The following is a 15,297-nucleotide window of genomic DNA, read 5'->3' as shown; positions in this document are numbered from 1 at the left end:
CTGGTCTTTGTTGAATTTAATCTTAACTGTAGTAGGATCTGAAAAGAATACACATAATTTTGAATGACTTCTGGGAGGTGAGCTAGAGGAATAAGTAGGAAAATCAGTGTAACTCTCATATTCACCTCCAAAGGAACACAAAATAGCTTCCAAAACAAATCAGGACACAGTAGAATCATCAAAAAGACAGAAATAATTTGTGAGCCTAAGAAACTTAGAAAATTATCAGGAAATGTCTCAAATAAAAGAGGGGGGCCTAGTCCATGTCAGGAAGCAAGACACCAGCAAGCCCCACCCACTTCAGTAACCATAGGTAGAAATTGAGCACTAGTTAGTATGGTGGAGTAAACAAATACCAACACTTGGATCCTCCAAATACCTCAATATGGTCAGGGGAACAGGGAGACTAGTTCTGAAATCTGTCACATGCTTGTTAGCCCCTAACAAATGGGTAACCTCCAGAAGCCTCAATGTAGTTCCAGGAAAATAAGTAGACCCTGAACCTTCATGTACCTATGTAAACAAGCAGCTACCAGTGACTGGGTCACCATGTCCTTCAGTGTTTTAAGGGGGTGAATGCAAAAAACATCTCACCAGATACCACCCCTAATAATCTAACTCAGTAGCAAGTAAGCTGCCAGACCCTGAGGGCCTCCAGCAGTGCCAAAGGATGAGCAAAAAAAAACACAAAAAGTTATTATGGTGACAAAGTACATTGATACAAACTCAGAAGAGGGCAACAGTCTCAAAACATTGATGGGCAAAATCCCAAATCTTTCCTCTATTTTTCTTACACTTTTCTCATATGATTTTTAAGCACCTTTCTAGGCTCTCCTAAAAGTTCTTTCTGGGCCTGAAACCATTCCCCTTTTTGTTTAGGGATGGGGTAAGGTGCCTGGCACTGCCGAAGGCTTTAGGAGTCTGGTTGCTTGGTACTGAGCCAATGTCCTAGTGTTTGTTTCTGCCCTCTTTTGAGGCTGTTTCTGCATTTTTCCAGAGATGCACTGAAACATGTATTAGTTTGAAGCTCATGGAGGTCTGGCCACTGTAATTTGCCTGTTCCCCTATCTATGATGAAGTGCATGAGAAATGCTTTTTTAGCTTTTGCCTACTTCTCTGAGCAGACACTCAGAATTTACTTACTGGTGTGGAGCCTGATTCAGGTTTACTGATATGTTTCCTGTTCTGGACTACACCTCTAAGGAGGCCTTTCCTGACAATCTTCCAAGATTCTTAGGCTCACAGATTGTTTCATTCCATCCTTTTGATGGTCCTGCTGTTGTAGCATTGGGGAACAATTTTATGTTTTTTGGATGTAAGTATCAGAGAATTAAAGTGATTTACTCTTTACTCCACCATCTGTTAACTAAAAAAAATTAATATTTTTAGACATTATTAACAACTGATACCAGAATTTGATTCCATCAGTTTTAATATATATCATAATCCTTTTAATTCCTATACAAATATACTTCATGGTTTCTTTTGGTCATTTCTTAGGTCTGATATTAGAGTTAGGATCAGAGGGAAAGGTTCAAAGAGAGTTAATAATTCTATATTCTAGAAAGAGGTTATTAATAATTCAAAAAAAACGTTTAAAATCTGTGATTTCATCAGTGAGGATTCTCCTTACACTAATTGAAGTTTTAAAAGAATTAAGCTGTTTATCATTTATCACTAACTAGTCAAGGGATAGCAAATCTTCCCATTATATCACTGATAATGCTTCAATAATAGCTCAGACAAAAAGCCAATGCACCATCCAGCATACAAGAAACTCAGAACTTCAGAAGTTTTGTGTTTTCATCAATATGGATATTTCTTCAACTTTTCCAACTCCTAACTAATTTGAATCTTAATAAACTGCCTTTGTGAGTTAATGGTCTTTCTCCAAATCAACCAGTGCTCTCTTGTGATTAATTCTTAGGAATTTACCTAAATTTGTCCCTAAATAAGAAAGTTCATTGCTGTATTCATGTTCAAAGACTTTCAGAAAATTAAAAAGTAAAATAGCTTGTTCTGGTTTTGCTTTAGACAATCAGTGGTTACTTCTACTTTATGATGGGGCATTGGAGTAAGAATTTAATGGAGTTGCTAAGATTGTTTCTAATTATTTTCAAAGAACTTCCACTTTACTTTTAAACCCAGTAAGCAAACTGAATTCCCTAATTGTTTCACTCAAAAAACTTTTGACATATTCTCTTTTTTTCTATTATGTTAAATTTGATTATCCCTACTAAAATTGAAAGGGGACAAAAAAGTTGTCTCTTCTGTCTTTTCTGCCTAATCTTCCTTGATATTTGTAATGCTGCACTTAATTTATAAAAATACTCCTCTCCATTACCACATGTTCATGTTACATATATGTATTAAAACTAAAGAATATGAGATATCCTCTTATTGAAGTATGTCGGGAAAAATATGATTAAATATGACTAGTTTAAATTTTTAAAAACAAATTGCTTCTTCTAGAACGGCCCTTATGATTGCTGTCAGTGTGGAAGCTTTAGGCTTGGTCACTCTTCTTCTTCAAAATAATGCTGATTACACTCTCCAAGATATAAGTGGATGGACAGCTCAAACATATGCTGAGCGATATGGTTATCCTCTGTAAGTGTTAACATAATTCTAATTGTTTTTATATCTTTGCACCTAAAAGCATTTTCCTCCATAAAACTGAGAGTGAATGTGGCTTTTATAGTTGCATAATATAATAACTCTCAGGCAAATACCCTGGCAAACTCCAGCTCTGAGAACTGCCACATGCTTCAGAAAAGCCCCAGACAAACAGGCAATATCTTGAGGACAGACCTCTACTTGTTTTATACTTAAGGATTGTTAAGGGACAGGTCAATTCTCCGAGAGCCTCCACAGCTGGAAATGAGATAAATTGGAGGCAGAGGGAAGAGGAGAGAGCTCAGACAACACAATGGTCTCTCAGAGAGGTCAGAAAATAGCAACTGCCTCTCAGTCTTGTATCATCCTCTCACAAGAGAAGATCCATTCTGGATTGGATCTCCAAGCAGCCACTGTCAAGTGGCTCCCATGTATTTCAGCAGCTCTCCGGTGTATTCCAACAAAGGATCCCAAGAAGAAATTGAGCAAATGGCAAATTTAGGATATTAAAGTTCAATATGACATAAGCAAAAGAGAGATGATATAGAATCACATAGTTTGAAATCAGAATTTTCAGAAGTAATAATGATAATAGCTACCATTTAGTAGTTTTTTTAAGGTTTTCCAACATATTACTTGATCTTCACAGAAGTTATATAATTTAATAATAATAATAATAATAATAATAATAATAATATAAATGGGCAGTAATTTTATTGTTGTTTGTTTGTTTCTATTTTAATGTCTTGGTCTTGCTGACACCTCTCAATTGTAAGAGACCTAAAGTTAGTTTTAGGGGAAATCACATTATGTCTTGAATGCCTTCAAATGAGTGTTAGTGAAAAAGAATCATAAATGTTAATAGTCACTGTTAGAATTCACAGAGAGGCTATTTGCAGGAGTAAGGATGTTCAATTTGAGTCAGAAGTCCTGGGGAGTGATTTTGCTTCTCACATGTATGTCATCTTGGACAATTGAAAACTTTTTGTGATTTAATTATTTAATTGATAAAATAAGGAAATTAATGTTAATGCCCTAAATAAGCCTTTTTGGTTCTAAGACTACAATTTATATTACTGTGACACTGAAGACAAGTGTATTATATCTAGACTGAATGATTAGTTTTGTTCTACAGACTTAGATTTTTTTTATTGTTTTAATAAAGATTTGAGATACACAAAGACTTGTTATATATAATTTTTATTTTGGTTGAGGTAGACTTATTATGTTTTACTTTTTTTTAGACATATTTATCACAAACAAATTGAAAAACAGAAAGAACATATTGCACAAGAGAGGGAACAATTTGAAAAAGAGAAGCTTTGTCTACCTCAAATCATCTGTTCAGAGAAGCCTTCTGATAGTGAATTTGCTTTGTGTGCACCATCCCTGGACAAAAAAGGTAGAACTGACAAACCCAAATAAATAGTTAATTTAAAAAATAATGAAAAGAAATCTTAAAATTCATATGTTCTGTTTTTTTTTTCTATTTTCATTTTGTGTATTAAAGCAATAGGAACTGTTTTATATTTGGTTAATGATTTAATTACTCTTGTAGGTCTACCCTGAAACTGCAAAAACAGTGTTTGTGTTATTGTTGTCTTGTTTTATCCAGAATAAAATTAGTTAGCCTTCATTATCAATTTTCTGATTTCTAAATTATTCTAAACATGTTTAATCAAATCATATGAAAACTCTTTAACACTTAAAAATATTAAATATTATATTTGGCAGTATTGATGATAAGTGGTACCTAAATGAAATTAGATTTAATTGAGGTCTAGTGGCAGGTTCAGGGTACAGGGAGTCAAATAGAGCTCCCCTGCAACCCCTTTCCAATTCGGCACAAGGATATAGAGTTAAATGATGTCTAGTAGCGGAGCAAGAGTCCTCTGTAAAGGAATTTACAGACCCGAAAACCTAGATTGACAAAAGAGGTTTATTACGGGATTTGGAAGTAAGGTTAAAGGGAGAAGGGCCCCAGAACCAGGGTTGGTTCCAGTGGACAGAAATCCTTGACATGGCCAGCATAAGGATGCCATATCTGGGACCTCTGCAAAAAGTGGACTCCAGTTTGCCTCTTTTTATAATAGAGGCTTTGGACAATCTGAAGGAGCTTGTAGATGGAGTCCCAGGTTGGCTTCCTGCTTGAGTTTCAGCCAGGGTTAGAATTTGAATAAAATTCAATGGGTTTTTAGATAAGGATGAAATGGTGCTTGGGATGGGGTCCCTTCCCTGGGGTAGAGTACAAGGAGGTTTTAAGAATTTTGGGGTTTCCTCATCAGTATGATGGTTTTTATTCTTAGATGTGGGGTAAATAAATAATGCATACTACTTATGAATGAATCTAGGTAGATTGGTTGCTTGAGTGACAGAACAATTAAACAGCAGAAGAGCTGTGACTTCATTCTTTTTTGGGACTCTGTAAATCATTTATCCAAGCTTTTTGGAAGCACATGTTAAATGTTTTCAAAATTTTGCATCATTCATAAATCTTTCCCTTAATACAAATTAATGAAAATGAAAAATTCATAAGAATTAGGGTGACCAGGGAACAGAGGAACAGGTTTGAACACTAATGCATATGATCTTACATTTTCTACAGATATTTTTATATATGCCCACCTCAAATTTGACTCTCAGAAAACTTTGCAACTGTCTGATTCAGGTAGTTAAACTAGAAGAGAGCATTCTCTGTCATTGTTTTATAACACTTTAGCCTGCTAGCTGGGCCATTTGAAAATGTGATAACCGAAGCTTGCAATAATAAATTTATCTTTCATTTATAAGATTATTTTTGTTTAAATCTATTTAAACATTACTATAGGAGAAAGATAGTATGGTTATTTTAGTGATTCCTATTTGAATGGTGATGAAAGCAGGAAGCTTAGATGACTTCCTTACAAGAAAGCATAGAGTGTCAAGCACTTCCAAGTACTGGACATTACACTACCAGAAAGAGATGGTTATGTAAACCTTTCCTTATGGAATAAATGATAAATCACAATAGCAAAAAAGCAATACTTAATTTTAAGTATATCTTACTACTGCCTAAAAATGTCATTTTCCAATAAAATATTTTAAATCCTATTGCTAGTGAGGTGAAAATTGATACTCATTTTTTTCTTATTTTATTAATTTGTAAAATAGTAGATCTCTGTTTACATATATAAAAATTGTTGTGACAAGCATTAAAAAACGGGGAAAAGTGAAATTCTATCCATTAAAAATCTAGTATTATATCTTATCATGTTAATTATATTAAAATTTGTAATGGTTTTTTTAAAAATTTAATCCAATTTTAATGAAATTATTATATTAATAATCTCATTGACAAGGAGGTGTTTGTGAAGAAATCAATAAAAAAAAAGTTATAGTCTGTAGTAGAATTAAATATAAATACAATTGCAGAGGTATCTACGGATATGTCCAAGGAAGGTATCAGAATATAGATCAATTCTGCAAATATATAACACCCGATAATACTTCCAATACAAGGCAAAATTTTAGTTTATGCAAAAATGTATTATTGTAAAATTTTTAAATGGTTAAAAGAATTAGGGATATAACTAAGTTAATTATAATGTGCTATTATAAAATATATTTACTTTCCCTCAAATATTCATCTTCTGCCGTAAGACATTAATTTGATCCACCTTATTTTCTGTTCATCAAAACTTTGATAAAATTATTTGATGGGCAAGTGTTGTAGTAATAATAATATTGCTTAATCCATCATTACACTTGTCTTTTATTATCATTTTTTACATATTACATTTTTTTTTGAACTTGAAGAGTGACTGATTTATCATCATAAATTTCAAATCTTGATTATTTGGGGGCAAAACTTAGAGCAATAATTAGGTGAAGATCTTTTTTTGTACCCTTGAGTTTATAGAGGACCCTTTACATATAAGTTTTCCTATAAATTACATTTTCAAAGTGAACCAGACTCTTTTTCATGAAGAATTAAGTGTGCTAGAGCCCTGGTCTTGACCCTGAAAGTTCTTTTCAACATTCCCAGAATCACATCTTGCTGTCTTGCCATTAATTTTTGCATTCTTTTGTAGAACTTGGGAATTGTAAATTGTGAATTTTGCCAAAAATTCCTAATTTAAAAGTTTTCTGATACTTTGATAAATTATTATATTTGGGTATTAAACATTCCTTATTTATTTTTATTGATGACTTTGATATTTTAATAAAGGGTTATGGAAAAAAAAGTTACAACTTGTTTATAACATTTAATTCCAAAAGCCTTTTTTCCCCTCTGCTCTCTGAAAATATGCTCAATTTCCTTTTTTTCCCAACCATAATATTAATTGCATAATTTCATTTTTCAATACATATCATAGTTAATACTATGAGCTGCTGAATGACAAATGCCAATAGAGAAACAATATCCTTTTCAACTGAGACAATATTGTAGTGTAGACAGAGCAGGCCAGGCAGGACCTCCTAGTGATCTAGTCCTCTTCTATCACAAACTTTTTCATCTCTTTGAATCTCTGTCCTTTTGTTTGTATTTACAAACACAAAGGGAAAAGTTTGGATTGCCATCTGAAATTCCACTTATGGTAAAACACTGTGTTTCTGTGTTAATTCAATTTTAGTATCTTTGATTTGAATTAATTTTTATATAGCTATAGTAACTCATTGCTCTTGACCTCAGAAAGTATTTTTACCACATAAATACTGTAGCATGACAAAAAAATCCTTCTTTAACTGTGCATTTTATCATATCTATCACTTCTTGTCCCTGAAAATCTTTACTTGATAATTTTAAATTTCTGTGGTAATAAATATCATTTTACTTCTCAGCTTGAACTTGAACCTACATGACCACTACTTTTACAGTCTGTTTTAGAGTTTTGTGCCCTTCAGTTGGGAAATATTCTATTATACTTAGAATCTTCAATAGAAGTTGGCACAGCATAGTACAATGAACACAGATTGAAGCCAGAGATTCTGGATTCAAATCCCACACCTCATATTCTTTCCATGAATGTGGGCATGCCACTTGACATTCCTCAGCTATAGGTTTCTTTGCTCTAAAATAATGAGGTTTGAATAAATAGCCTCTGAGATACTTCTAGTTCAAGCTTTATGATTCTAATGTCATTGCTCAAAAAAAAGCCATCAGCCATAAAATGAAAAGTGGAATGTTTCAGCACATGGTTCAAATAGTTTGAAATTTTTTGAAATGAACCAAATGTAACCATTTTACTTGTTTTATTAATTTTTTTGTATTTTACGCTCTCTGGTTAGTAACAACAGTAACTCACATTAAAATAATATTTTAATGTTTTCAAGTTGTTCTCTTCACATTACTTTTGCCCTTATAATCTTTGAAATTTATCCTTTAGAGGAAAAATCTAGAAAATTTATTTTTTTAAATAGCATAATCTCTTTTTTGAAAATTGATTAGAATACAAACTTAAAAACTTGGAAATGGAAATAGCAGGTAATCTAATCCAACTTAATCATTTGGGAAAATTCCCTATTTAATGGTAGTTTTCTTCAATCTTGGGAAAGGATATATAGGATTCGTTATGTTGATATTTTCTTTGTGGCATGCTATTAGAAAGTTGTGTACAGGTTTTCAATTTGAAAAGTTTGAACTTTTTTTTTAAGAATGATTAAAAGATGGTTTCAGGGGAAAGGTAATAGTTGAATCTACTATTAATCTTCTATTAGCGTTTCTACTATTTTTTGAAAAAAAAATCTTAAAAGAGTTTTAACTATCTAAAATATAAGGATTTTCGTTTGAAATTTCTATTGTTAAAATTCTTTTAGAGTGGTAGTTTTTATTGAAGTAAAAAGTTTTCTTTATTAATCTCCCCTTTTATTTTTAGAATTTCAAATTTGGTATTTAATTAGGAGATTTTAATTTGTTCTTTTCCTAGATTTTTTTAGTTGCATGCTCAGTTCATTTATTTTCTCTTTCTCTGTATTATGAAACAAAATATCTACTGCTGTGGCTGCTTCCCTTAAATTCCCTTAAATTGTTATTCTCTTGGATGAAATTACCAATTGTGTCATTTCACTAACTCTTCCTTTAGGATGAGATTATTTTTTTATTAATTTTGAGTTATTTTCCTCTGGCCCTTTACATGTAATTCTTACTGTACTATGATCTGAAAAAGATGCATTTACTATTTCTTCCTTTCTGCATTTGAATTTGAGGTTTTTGTAACCTAATACATGGTCAGTTTTGTGTGTAGGTTCCATGTACCACCTAGTAAAAAGTATATTCCTTCCTGTCCCAATACAAATTTCTCCAAAGGTCCATCATAACTAATTTTTTTAAAAATTGTATTTAAATTCTTCTTTCTTAATTGTTTTGATTTATCCAGTTCCAATAGAGCAAAGTTGATCACTCACAAGTACAGTTTTGATGTCTATGTTTTCCTGCTGCTCTCTTAACTTCTCCCCTAGGAATTTGTATGTTATACCACTTGTTGTAAATTACTTCATTATCTATGTTACATAGCAAAATGTTGATTCCTTTCTTATCTCTTTCAATTAGATCTATTTTTCCTTTGCTTTATCTGAGATCAGAATTGCTATCCCTACTTTTTTTTTTTCTGCTTCAGTTGAAGTAAAATAGATTCTACTCCATCTTTTTACCTTTTCTCTACATGTATTTCTCTGCTTTAAATGTGTTTCGTGTAAAGAACACATTGTAGGATTCTGGCTTTTAATCCAATTTGCTATCCACTTCTGTTTTATGGGAGAATTCACCCCATTCACATTGATAGTTATTAACTCTGCATTTCCTGCCATCCTGTTTTCCCCAAAGGTGTTCTCTTTCCATTCTGCCTTTCCCTGCTTCCACAGCATTTTGCTACCGACCATGATCTCCTTCGTTTTTCTGCCTTCTCCTTTTATAGCCCCTATCCCCTTTTTTATCCCTTTCCCCTTCTACTTTTCTCCTTTCTATTAGTTTTCCCATTTCTTTTTCCCCTCCTACTTTCCTATAGGGGTGAGACAAGTTCTAAGTTCTAATACAGATTGAAGCATTCTCTCTCTCTCTCTCTCTCTCTCTCTCTCTCTCTCTCTCTCTCTCTCTCTCTCTCTCTCTTAAATTAAAACTTTTTATTTACAAAATATATGCATGGGTAATTTTTCAACATTGACCCTTGCAAAACCTTCTGTTCCAAATTTTCCTCCTTCCTCCCATCTCCTCCCCTAGATGGCAGGTAATCCAATACATGCTAATTATGTTAAAATATATGTTAAATCCAATATATGTGTGTATATAATATACAGTTATCTTGCACAAGAAAAATCTGATCAAGAAAAAAAAAAAAACTGAGAAAGAAAACAAAATGCAAGCAAATAACAGAAACAATGAAAATGTTATGTTGTGGTTCACATTCAGCTCCCACACTCCACTCTCTGGATGTGGATTTCTCTCTTCTTGATTGAACAATTGGAACTGGTTTGAATTATCTCATTGTTGAAGAGAGCCACAACCATCAGAATAGATCTTCTTAAAGTCTTGTTGTTACCTAGTGTGATTGAGTTAGGAAAGGTTTTTTTGGTTCAGTGCAAGGATAGTCTAGTGACAGCACAGAGTCCCCTGTAAGGGGGGAAATTTACAGGCCCAAAAACCTAGATTGATTAAAAAAAAAGGTTTATTTGGGGTTTGGAAGTAAGGGTAAAGGTAAAAAGATGCCAGGGCCAGAGGTGGTCACCAGGCAGACAGGAACCTTTACATGGCTGGAAGGATACCATGTTTGGCGGGCTCCTGCAAAGAGTGGACTTGAAGGGTTTCCCTTTTTATAATCTTGAAGGTAGTTGGAGTCCCAGGTTCCTGACTGATTTTGGCCAGGGTTAGCATTGAATAGAATTCAGTGAGTTTTTAGATAAGGAAGAAGCTATTTCTGGGCATTGGGGAAATCTGAGCAGATAGTGTGGGACTGGGAAAGCCCAAGCCAGCTCAGATCCAGTAGGGGCTGGGAAAGCCCAGATATCATTGGAATTCAAAAGGGTTCTTTTTGACCAGGATTTGTGAATCAAAAGATCCTAGCTTCTTCAGCCATGGAGGGGTGTTGGAAATCAGAAAGGAATCTTAAAGGGACCTCAACCCCCATCATTTCTCCCCTCAAACAGTTAAGACTTAAATTCATTTAAAAATATTTGGGGCAGTGTCCCTAATTTGAAGATTTTCTCCAAAGATCTTCAGAGTAGCGGGGTAACCTCTTCTTGTTCCCCCTCAAACAGTCACCTCCAAATGCATGTGGGAAAAGGGGTGATGATTTCCTCTTAACTACTTCGAGATGACAAAGGTCGTAGAGATTTGGGGTTTCATGCCAGGAGGTGAGGCGTGAGGTGTGGGGGATGGCAGCAGGGCATCTAGGGGGTGTCCTGGTAAGTTGTCCCCAGTCAGTTGTCCAGTCTGTGTTCTCCAGGCTGAAGGGCGGCTGAGAATCCAAAGTTTGAAGCCTAGAGAAAACAGATCTCAGGAACAGATTAAAAATGGGGTATCATCCAGGGTAGAGATGATGACATTCAGGGGAATGGGGCCTTTAGCAAGAAATGCATCAGGTTCCTTCTGTGGGCTGCTTGTAAAGTGCTAATAACCCATCTAACTATCAAAGAGAAAGAGGAGAAAATGCTGAGAGAAAAGATTATTTGTAGCCTAGCCCTTTCACCATTAACTCCTCCTGGGGGTTGGGAATTAAAGGGTGTGGACTCTGAAGTCAGGGGAGGCAAGAGGCCTTAATATCTAATAGATTTAATAAGCCACTGCTCTTCTGTGAGGCAGGGTCTAGGAATGGGTTGCAGATCAAGATAAGAATGCAGTTTAAGCTCTTGGAAATATTTTAACTGTAGTGCTTTTCTTTAAAATAATAGAGTTGGTTCCTCAATAAGCAAAAATCCTGACTCTTCCCTCCCACTATCCCCACTCTTATGGAGGAGGGGTGGAAGGAATCAGAGGAGGTACAAAGTATCAGTGCTGCACACCCAGCTTACCAGCCCCTGAAGTGTTCGGACTGTCCTGGGATAAAGGGAAACCGGTCAGACCCCAAATTCCTACCAGGAAGTAGGACGCTGGGGAGCCAGATCAACAACCTCTGTGATGTTTCCCTGTGATGGTGAAAAGGCAAAAAATGCAAGAACATAACTATAACTATAACATAAGCAATTAAAATTCAACCTTTAATACAAATCAGTTTGTTTTTAAAATACCCAAATCATAGAAAAATACCCCAAATTGCTTATGTCCTTAACAGAAACATTTTCAAAAGGACAAGGAAAAAAAAAAAAAAAAAAAAAAAAAAAAAAAAAAAAAAAAACTTAGTATTTTAGAGGCTCTGACCCAAAACAATACAATCAATTTAAACCTATACAGAATGTCCAATTTCACATAGTAGAATTCAAGAAGTTCTTAAACATAACAGTTAAACTTTTAGAAATAGCCCTACCAAGGTATGGATTGCATTTAAATTAAGCAGAAACCCAGGCAAAGTTTGAATTATAATGCTTTCTCCCAACCTCTTTTACTCTGAAAGGAGTGAGCTTTGGTGGGTGTGTCTGGCTGGCAGCATGGAAGCCCTTTCATGGTGGGTGGAGATAGATTAGCTAATCTGTTCAGTGGAGTTTTTTCAAGGCAAGTGAATTTCTGTATTAAGAGGCAGTAACCAGCCCTGAGCACCCCAGTTCTATCCCTAAAAGAGAGAGATATGACAAAAACTTTAATTTTTGTCAATTCGCAGAAGTATTTAAAATTGATGTCTCAATATAAACACCCAGCTTGAGCATGGAAACCCAAACAGCATCAATCAAGTCCTGGAAAATTGAGCTGTTCTTCTTGCTGATAGAAAAGATGGGGGGGGGGTGTTTGTTACCTCATGAACAGTATATCAGAAAGACTGAAATAGAGGCAAGAGCAATCAAACTTGGAGTAGGTCTCCATAGAGATTTCTGTCCATCATTGATCAGCTGGAAGTGAGTTGGATCTTCTTTATGTTGAAGATATCCACTTCCATCAGAATACATCTTCATACAGTATTGTTGTTGAAGTGTATAGTGATCTTCTGGTTCTGCTCATTTCATTCAGCATCAGTTGATGTCAGTCTCTCCAAGTCTCTCTGTATTCATCTTGTTGGTCATTTCTTACAGAACTATAATATTCCATAATATTCTATACCATAATTTACCCAACCATTCTCCAATTGATGGACATCCATTCATTTTCCAGTTTCTAGCCACTACAAAAAGAGCTGCCACAAACATTTTGACACATAACAGGTCCCTTTCCCCTCTTTAGTATTTCTTTGGGATATAAGCCCAGTAGTAGCACTGGTGGATCAAAGGGTATGCACTGTTTGATAATTTTTTGGGCATAGTTCCAAATTGCTCTCCAGAATGTCCGGATTCTTTCACAACTCCACCAACAGTGCATCAATGTCCCAGTTTTCCCACATCCCCTCCAACATTCATCATTACTTGTTACTGTCATCTTAGCCAATCTGACAGGTGTGTAGTGGTATCTCAGAGTTGGCTTAATTTGCATTTCTCTGATCAGTAGTGATTTGGAACACTCCTGTGAGTGGATATAGTTTCAATTTCATCATCTGAGAATTGTCTATTCATATCCTTTGACCATTTATCAATTGGAGAATGGTTTGATTTCTTATAAATTAGGGTCAGTTCTCTATATATTTTGGAAATGAGGCCTTTATCAGAACCTTTAACTGTAAAAATTTTTTTCCCAATTTGTTACTTCCCTTCTAATCTTGTTTGCATTAGTTTTGTTTGTAGAGAAATTTTTAGATTGATGTAATCAAATTCTTCTATTTTGTGATCAATCATCATCTCTAGTTTGACTCTGGTCATACATTCCTTCCTCCTCCACAGGTCTGAGAGGTAGACTATCTTTTTTTCTGTTCCTGTAATCTATTTATGATCTCATTCTTTGTGCCTAAATCATGGACCCATTTTGATCTTAACTTGGTATATGGTGTTAAGTGTGGATCCATATCTAATTTCTGCCATACTAATTTCCAGTTTTCCCAACAGTTTTTTTTCAAATAATGAATTTTTATCCCAAATGTTAGTTTCTTTGGGTTTGTCAAACACTAGATTGCTGTAGTTGTACCTTTTTTGTCCTTTGCACCTAATCTGTTCCACTGATCTACTGGTCTATTTCTTAGCCAGTACCAAATGGTTTTGGTGACTGCTGCTTTATAATATAGCTTTAGATCAGGTACACCTGGACCACCTTCATCTGACTTTTTTTCCTTAATTCCCTTGAAATTTTTGATCTTTTATTCTTCCATATGAATTTTGTTGTTAATTTTTTCTAGGTCATTAAAATAGTTTCTTGGGAGTCTGACTGATATAGCACTATAGATTATAGTACTAATAGATTAGGTTGGGGAGTATTGTCATCTTTATTATATTTGCTCAGCCTATCCATGAGCACTGAATGTCTTTCCAATTATTCTGACTTTATTTTTGTGGCAAGTGTTTTATAATTTTGCTCATATAATTCCTGATTTTTCTTTGGTATATGGATTACCAAATATTTTATACTCTTGAAATTTGTTTTGAATGGAATTTCTATTTGTATCTCTTGGCTGTTGCATTTTGTTGGTGATGTATAAAAATACTGAGGATTCATGTGGATTTATTTTGTATCCAGCAACTTTGCTAAAGTTGTAAATTATTTCTAATAAATTTTTATTAGAATCTCTGGGGTTATCTAAGTATACCATCATGTCATCTGCAAAAAGTGACAGTTTGATTTCCTCATTACCTACTCTTATTCCTTTAATCTCTTTCTCGTCTCTTATTGCCAAGGCTAACGTTTCTAATACAATATTGAATAGAAATGCTGATAATGGGCAACCTTGTTTCACTCCTGACCTTACTAGGAGTTTATTTCCATTACATATTATGCTTACTGACGGTCTTAAATATATGGTCCTGACTATTTTAAGGAATTTTAAGGAATAATCCATTCATTCCTATAATCTCAAGTGTTTTTAACAGGAATGAATGCTGGATTTTATCAAATGTTTTTTTTCTGCATCTATTGAGATGATCATATGGTTTTTATTATTTTGATTATTAATATGGTCAATCATACTAATAGTTTTCCTAATATTAAACCAGCCCTGCATTGCTGGTATAAATCCTATTTGATCCTAGTGTATTATCCTGGGAATGATTTTCTGTAGTCTTTATGCTAATATCTTATTTAAGATTTTAGCATCAATATTCTTTTAAGGAGATTGATCTATAGTTTTGTTTCTCAGTTTTCAATCTACCTGGTTTAGATATCAGTACCATGACTGTGTCATAAAAGGAGTTTGGTAGGACTCCTTGATGCCGTATTTTTTCAAATAATTTATATAACATTGGGGCTAATTGTTGTTTAAAAGTTTGGTAGAATTCACATGTAAACCCATCTGGTACTGGGGATTTTTTCCTGGGGAGTTGATTAATAGCTTGTTCTATTTTTCTAAAATGAGACTATTTAAGCAGTTTACCTACTCCTCTGTTAATCTACTAAACCTATATTTTTGGAGGTAGTCATCCATTTCACTTAAGTTATCAAATTTATTGACATAAAGTAGGGCAAAGTAACTCATTATTTTTCTAATTTCCTCTTCATGGGTGGAAAGATCCTCCTTTTTGTTTTTAAGACTCACAATTTGAATTTCC

At 34.2% G+C, this 15,297-nt stretch overlaps 1 protein-coding gene across 2 annotated transcripts in view; it reads left to right on the top strand.

The window, feature by feature from the left end:
- The window catches only part of LOC141544672 (uncharacterized), a 107,853-nt gene that overhangs the window by 19,162 nt on the left and 73,394 nt on the right, over positions 1-15,297 (top strand). For both annotated transcript variants that reach the window (XM_074271081.1, XM_074271082.1), the window contains exons 5-6: positions 2,473-2,610; positions 3,861-4,018. In XM_074271081.1, the coding sequence (XP_074127182.1) occupies positions 2,473-2,610; positions 3,861-4,018 (296 nt within the window). The remainder of the gene's footprint in view (positions 1-2,472; positions 2,611-3,860; positions 4,019-15,297) is intronic.

The sequence above is a fragment of the Sminthopsis crassicaudata genome, chromosome 5, assembly GCF_048593235.1.
Source record: "Sminthopsis crassicaudata isolate SCR6 chromosome 5, ASM4859323v1, whole genome shotgun sequence".
Lineage (NCBI taxonomy): Eukaryota > Metazoa > Chordata > Mammalia > Dasyuromorphia > Dasyuridae > Sminthopsis > Sminthopsis crassicaudata.
This window is presented reverse-complemented; position numbering and strand designations above follow the sequence as displayed.